This window comes from Branchiostoma floridae, chromosome 4 (genome assembly GCF_000003815.2).
Source record: "Branchiostoma floridae strain S238N-H82 chromosome 4, Bfl_VNyyK, whole genome shotgun sequence".
NCBI lineage: Eukaryota > Metazoa > Chordata > Leptocardii > Amphioxiformes > Branchiostomatidae > Branchiostoma > Branchiostoma floridae.
Window position 1 is genome coordinate 30,502,585 of NC_049982.1, and position 6,365 is coordinate 30,508,949.

General features: G+C 40.8%; 2 protein-coding genes across 3 annotated transcripts in view; both read left to right on the forward strand.

The window, feature by feature from the left end:
* LOC118414804 overlaps positions 1 to 6,365 on the forward strand; it is a 1,072,569-nt gene that overhangs the window by 732,654 nt on the left and 333,550 nt on the right. The gene's annotated exons all lie outside the window — the stretch shown is intronic.
* LOC118414830 (S-crystallin SL11-like) overlaps positions 1 to 6,365 on the forward strand; it is a 29,479-nt gene that overhangs the window by 7,769 nt on the left and 15,345 nt on the right. For both annotated transcript variants that reach the window (XM_035819094.1, XM_035819093.1), the window contains exon 3: positions 3,110 to 3,236. In XM_035819094.1, coding sequence (XP_035674987.1) covers positions 3,110 to 3,236 — 127 coding nt within the window. The remainder of the gene's footprint in view (positions 1 to 3,109; positions 3,237 to 6,365) is intronic.

Below are 6,365 nucleotides of genomic sequence, written 5' to 3' on the forward strand. Positions count from 1 at the left end.
ATATGCTGCGATAATAATGATAGCCTTCATTGCACCTTTCGGGCATGCAAATACAAAAGTTGTAAAAACTACATTTGTGCCTAGAGTTCTAATACTAATCTAAAACACGGGTTCTGCGTTAAATTGACAGTCTGAACTCAGATACAGGTCTAACGTATGCCCTAATGTGTTTTCCTTCATTTCCCGTTTCAACCCTTTTCAGAGGAACATTACGGGCCAAATGGACCTATTGGCAAACCCTTGGGTATTCACTCGCTGTGTTAACGAGTTCTGTAAACGAGATAAGTGTTAAAGAGTCCCATCTCACTCCGTCTAAAACCCGTCCTTCGTGCCCAGCCTCGCATTGTTTGCTATTGTGCATTATCGAAAAACATGCGTGCGTCTTATCACTTTGAATGGGCTATTTTGCTGAAATGACGCTGGAATGGCTATAGGAAACTGTTCATCAAACCCGCAGCCCCCACGGAATGACTCTACTGAGGGTAGATCACCGCGCAGTCAATTGAAGCTCCGAGCCTGAAAATTATGACCCAATATATTGAAGTCGAGTGGCAAAATGTAGATAAATTTGCCAGATAGCACATAATGCCGGCGGTCGATGTTTTCCCCATTTAGGCGGGTATCTCGGGCCGACAGAACCCTATCGAACGGCTTGCGCTTTTCCGCCAACGACATCTTGGGGGGAAAGATTAATTGTAGGTGAAAACTCTGCTGTCATTTCATTAAAACTCACTCAGATAGCACTCATTGCTTCTAAACGGGCTCTTCACCCCGCGCCGTCTATTTACTGCGCGCCCCTTTCAGCCGACTGATGGTTGTCTCTTGTAAGCCGGGTGCTTAACGTTTATCGGACTGTTTAGTCACTGCCAAGGTGCATAGGCATTTAGGCGGGGGAAAGACAACTCTCTTCACGGGAGAAATGTATTGCCGGGCTTATCAGACGGTGTCTCACGGCGAGTCAAAATTGGCACATTAATTTCCCTCGTCAGTGCTAATGGCATAGAATTGATGGTGACGGGTACCAGTGTTGCATCCTTCCGACAAAGAGCTACGCCAGCTCGCGGTCGATCACGAGCGTGAGATATAGCGTGGATTTTCCACCCTGATATAGAAGGTAGCTGTGAGTGATGGAGCAGTGTAATCAGGTGCTAAGAAGACGCATTGCTAATAATTTTCAACATGAATGGGTGCGGATGGCTGCGTTCATCTTGCTGCCAAACGAGTTGGAAAGAGAGAGCTGCTCTCTTGCAATTATTTTTAACAACTTTTGCTGCGGCCTGAAATCTTACTTGTATCCCTGCGTGGGTTTGGGGAGATAACTTCTGTAGTGGTTGGAGAACTTTCTGTCGATATGTAGGATTTTCGTTGGCGATTACAAATCAAAGTTGTAGCAAGATAGCAAACTTCATGTCTGCATTTATGTATAGAATAGCTCATTTATGAAGCCCTGTGAATCATATCAATAGACAATAAGTATGCACATGTTCTTTCATGGTGTTTTTTTATCCATGTTTTAATTGTTTTTATTTATCACACTTATAACAACATATGTACCAAGTGAAATACAATTAATACAGAATATTTGCACTGAAATATCATAACCATTTTCAAGACTACCCACCATTACTATTTCCCCTAGACACATACATGTATTAATAAATAATATGACATTACAACACATTTCATATTGTTTCTCTGGGGCCATTCCCGATGTGTTTTCTTTAGACTTTACTAGGGTTTGCTCTCTGGGACCTTTTGACAGGGTAGTTTTAGGATTTTATGTGTTTTGGTGCTAAGTTAACTTTCCAAGGACTTCTGTGCGAATGCAAAAGAAATATTTTCCCTGTTTTTTCTTCTCTGCGTTTTTATTTCACACTCATTTTTACACTTTATACAAAATTTACATTTGGAACATTCCCATATGTAATCAGTGGAGTAACAGATACAAGGTCATCAGAAGAATAGCCCATATCTATTTATGTATTTATTTATTGATATTATAGGGTGATCTCTTCAGTCTAGTGGACTGATTTCCAAGGGACCCGGTCCTAAGATTGAAGTCAGCAATACTGTATTTGACTTTATCGGTTATTGTCAATCTTTCTCAAGCTAGAAGATGGCGTGTTTCGATGGCTTATTTGTAGTCAAACACTTTAAAACAACATCGACACAAAACAACATTACCTACTTAGTTTCTGAACGATGTAGCCGTTTGGATGGCACCACTGTGACCTCTTACCTCACCCAGCATGCCCTTCGGTGCCCTGTGGGTTTGTAATTGGTATCACGAACACCTCTTAAACCAAAGGAAAACAAACACGACACGATTTTCTCAAAGAAAACACGCCAGCCATACAAAACCCAAAGATAACACTCCGTTTCCGGTTCGCATCCTTGGGAGCTTGTCGCTACGATCAAAAAGTCGTCCGATTCAGAGGTCTGTCAAGGGTCGGCGCACGTTTGAAACACATCCTGAGTACCTATACAATTATGGTATTAACCAAGATGTATACGTTACAATGGGGGGATTGGGTTCCAATTAAGTGTTTAGCCACTTCAGGTGAATAAACAACGTTTGGAGGATAAGTGTTTCCGTGAAACATCCCAGATCAATTCTGTGTTCACATGCTAGAGGCGATAGAAATTCATCTGAAGGTGTGAACTGTAAGACACTATAATTTGCATTTTCGTGCCCATATGGGCTAAACGCAGTAGTTACATAAAACGTTTCTGTAAAGAATCTTTACAGTGTCAGTGGGAGAGACAGAACAACTAAGGCTATGCTACACTATAAGTACATCTATCGTTTATGAAAATAGTCAAATATGTAATTCTACAGTTTACATATCTCTTTCCTCTTCTTGAAACAAGTGTATATGAATCCACAGAGTTTTTTTTTGCAGTACAATGTTGTCAGATGATTTCATTATGTATACAAATAACTCATCTTGAAATAACTGTTACGCGGGTGTACCACAATTGGTATACCAGTCATCAATAGAAATTTATGTGCCATTTATGTGATTGTTGGTCAAAGTTTTTTTTGCGACGCCTCAGAGGGTGGGTATTTTTACATTTTACGTACTAAGGAAATGTGTTCTTGTTTTAGTCCTTCAGGTTTCACTACTTCGACTTGAAGGGTCGGGGAGAGGTAGTGCGCCTCGCTTTCGTCCTGGCTGGGCTGGACTTTGATGACGTCAGACATACCCTGGAGGAATGGACCAACATGAAACAGAGTCAGTACAAAAAACATGCGTATAAACAAAAAAATCCTTGTTGATATAGAATATAGTAAGCATAATTAAGGATTCAAGAAAATAATACAAAATAACAAAATGGTTTTGTCTACCACCCGATTATACATTCTAAACGTAAAGAGATTATAAGTTGAAGCGTTTATATCGGTAATATGATTTTAGACAAAAGTCGAAATTTTGAAAGTAACGGAAAATGAATAAAATATAATTATGAGCTTTCACGACGTGATAGTGAGTTTTTGTCATTTTCAGAAAGTGCTTAAGTAAATTTTTAAGACAGTTAACAGAATGGTGGAGGGTCCCAGCTAATCTGCCAATATGTAATGAGAGTTGACTTTTTAACGAAAAATTTCAATGCAAGGCAACACGACAATTTCTAGGCAATAAACTAAGTTCATTGATGGTGAAAATTACTAAATAGTTAATTGCAAATTCTTGCCCGAGGGCTAATTACAGTTAATATGAAAGGGGACAAACATACATCCAGTGTAGAACAGTATATAGAATATGTCTACTCTAATCTAAAAGCTAACCCTAAACTACAACTTATTGGGTTCGACTTTTCTTTCTAAAACAGTGGAAGACGAAGGATCCCACCTTTGCTATTATGCTAGAGATAGCGGCAAAATATGGTTTTTAGATCGAGAGAGAACGGTTGCATAGTTTGACAGTCCGAGAAAAGGAGCTGTTGCTGTAGAAGGACTTTAGATTTGGTAACTGAACAGTATAACCATGTGAGCTAGATGAAAACCTTGTGTTGCACTGAAAGGCTCGTAATGTAAGGACAAGTACTATGAGATCATCGGAGCAATGACCATGGGTTGGCACAATTTTCTAGCACAGTTTGGCTCAGTCCTAAGGGAAACCCAATTCAAAAGACAACAAAGATTTACAATGGAGTTTTTGTGGAGTTTAAAAGTCACTGGCGGTCTTCTGTCTCAGTCCAAAAAAGATACCCAATGAAAAAGACAGCAAAGATTTACTGTGGAGTTCTTGTGGAGTTAAGACTCTTGCGGTTTTCTGTCTTCCCTGACTAGATAAGGGTCGCAAATTATTGGGCTATATCGCGACATGGCCAACTGGCAGCAATTAGATTCCAATCGACCCCAGGCCCGGGTGTACAAACTAGCACGCGAAGCTTTGAAAACCAGGCCAAGGTACGGTGAGGTGACGGACAGTCACGGAAGTCAAGGGAGGACCTTCTAGAGATGTATGTGTAAAGGGGCTGTCGGAGTTGTGTGCGTATATCAAGTCCGTATGGGTTACGTATCAACATTTTGTTCTTGGGTAAATTTTTTGGCCAAACAAGTAGTTTTTTTCAGCTCAATAGCAAGACTACACGACGGTGGGTCAAACTCAAACTAGAAAAAAACTTTCTTCCTGCAAACTTGACCTAAGCCAAAAATGTCAATACGGAAATTATACAGCCTCTAGGGACCCTTTCAGATTTCGTATAGTCAAGAGCGTATGACTTGCGTATTGACACATCTCTTTTGTCTCCGGTAAAGTTTGAAAGAAGTTGGTTAAAGGGAGAATTCGCGGGAAATAAGTTGGTAAAAGACATATCTTACGAATGCTGGAACACGTCAGAAAGGACGGCATGTGTATTTAGGTACAAACTTAGTGTCAGCAGCGTGCAATGCTTATTGGTCACAACGGTCGTACGTACGATCGGAAACTATTGGAACTAATCTGAATTTTTTTAGATCATCGTTCATGTGTACATGTTCTACAAAATATTACATCATTCGTCCTGTAATAGCCATTACAAATGTTCCCGCGCCATTTTGAATGAATGTCGTGTAGACAACGTACAGCGTGGTAAAATTGAATAATCTTATCTTCTAGCGACCCATTCAAATTCTTTTTCTTGCTTTTCGCTGTTCTCAGAAGTGCTTGAACCCGTCTAGACTTCTACGAGACGCTCTACTTAGTACCTAAGATGGCACAAGCTTTGTTCTTGACGTCCTTAACTATAGTGCTAACAAGATACAGCGCGCTTTTAATCACTGAAATACAGCGGGGACATGTAGCGGCAGATGATAGAATGTTCCGGAGAGCCACAAATTTGTCTCTCTCTCCAACGTCCTATTTTGGTAGCCGTCTCGCACATTGCTCGTCGCCGCGGTGGCTTTGATCTCGGCCTGCTCCGCTGCAATCGGAGACGGCAATGAAGTGTCTGTCAGTCGGGAACCGTCGGCCTCCCGTGGGGATGAAGTCACCGGTGTCATCCGTTCCCATTCCGGGCACACGACAACCGTTTTCAGAGTGACAGCGCTGTACAAATATGTGCGGGGCTATATCATCCACTTTTGTCAGCGTCTATCTGCGAAAGGAAGCGATATCACTTCTGTAATACTTTGATCCACGCCTTTCTACAGCTTTTACGATTGATCGAATACTGTTGTAAGTGGCCGACAAAAACGCACACATTATATGTGTTATATATATCTATGACAGGTTCTTATGAACCATAATTTTCCCAATAGCGCTTGCCACGAAATCACAAAAATAATTTCAAGTGAACCTTTTGATCGAATTTGTTGTTGTTGTGATTCTGGAAACTACTTTTTACAAGAAAAAAAAGCAAAATATATTGACAGGATTAAAAGCAGCCGTAAAGCTATAAAAAGTAAAACATGCATTGGCATCTGTGCTGACAACTTGAAGTAGCCATTGAGTGTTTCATCTCAAATGAAACTTGACAACATAGGCATTCTTTGAAGTTCAAGTACAAAGAGGCTATCAATAATTCTCCTTCTATTATAGCTATAAAAGTACATTTGCGTGAAGAGGTTGTTTGTGAGAAATTTTGGCTGACAGAGCGGACAGACGATATGACTTTAGGACCGCCCAGGGGTGAGGGGGCACCATACATCCCATATTAGTTCTTTATTGGGAACTAATATGTATGTCAAAAGTGTAATCGTGCCTAAGCTATGTCGATGTCCAACTGTGACAAAGATACCATAGATCAAAAGATAGAAATGCAGACATGTGGCGGTACTCGTCTCTTCTTGCCTAGCTCAGTGGACAAGACCAGGCAAGCCAGCAGTATACACACGTGAAACAGATCATACTGTTGACTGACAGCCTCGGCAAATGAGA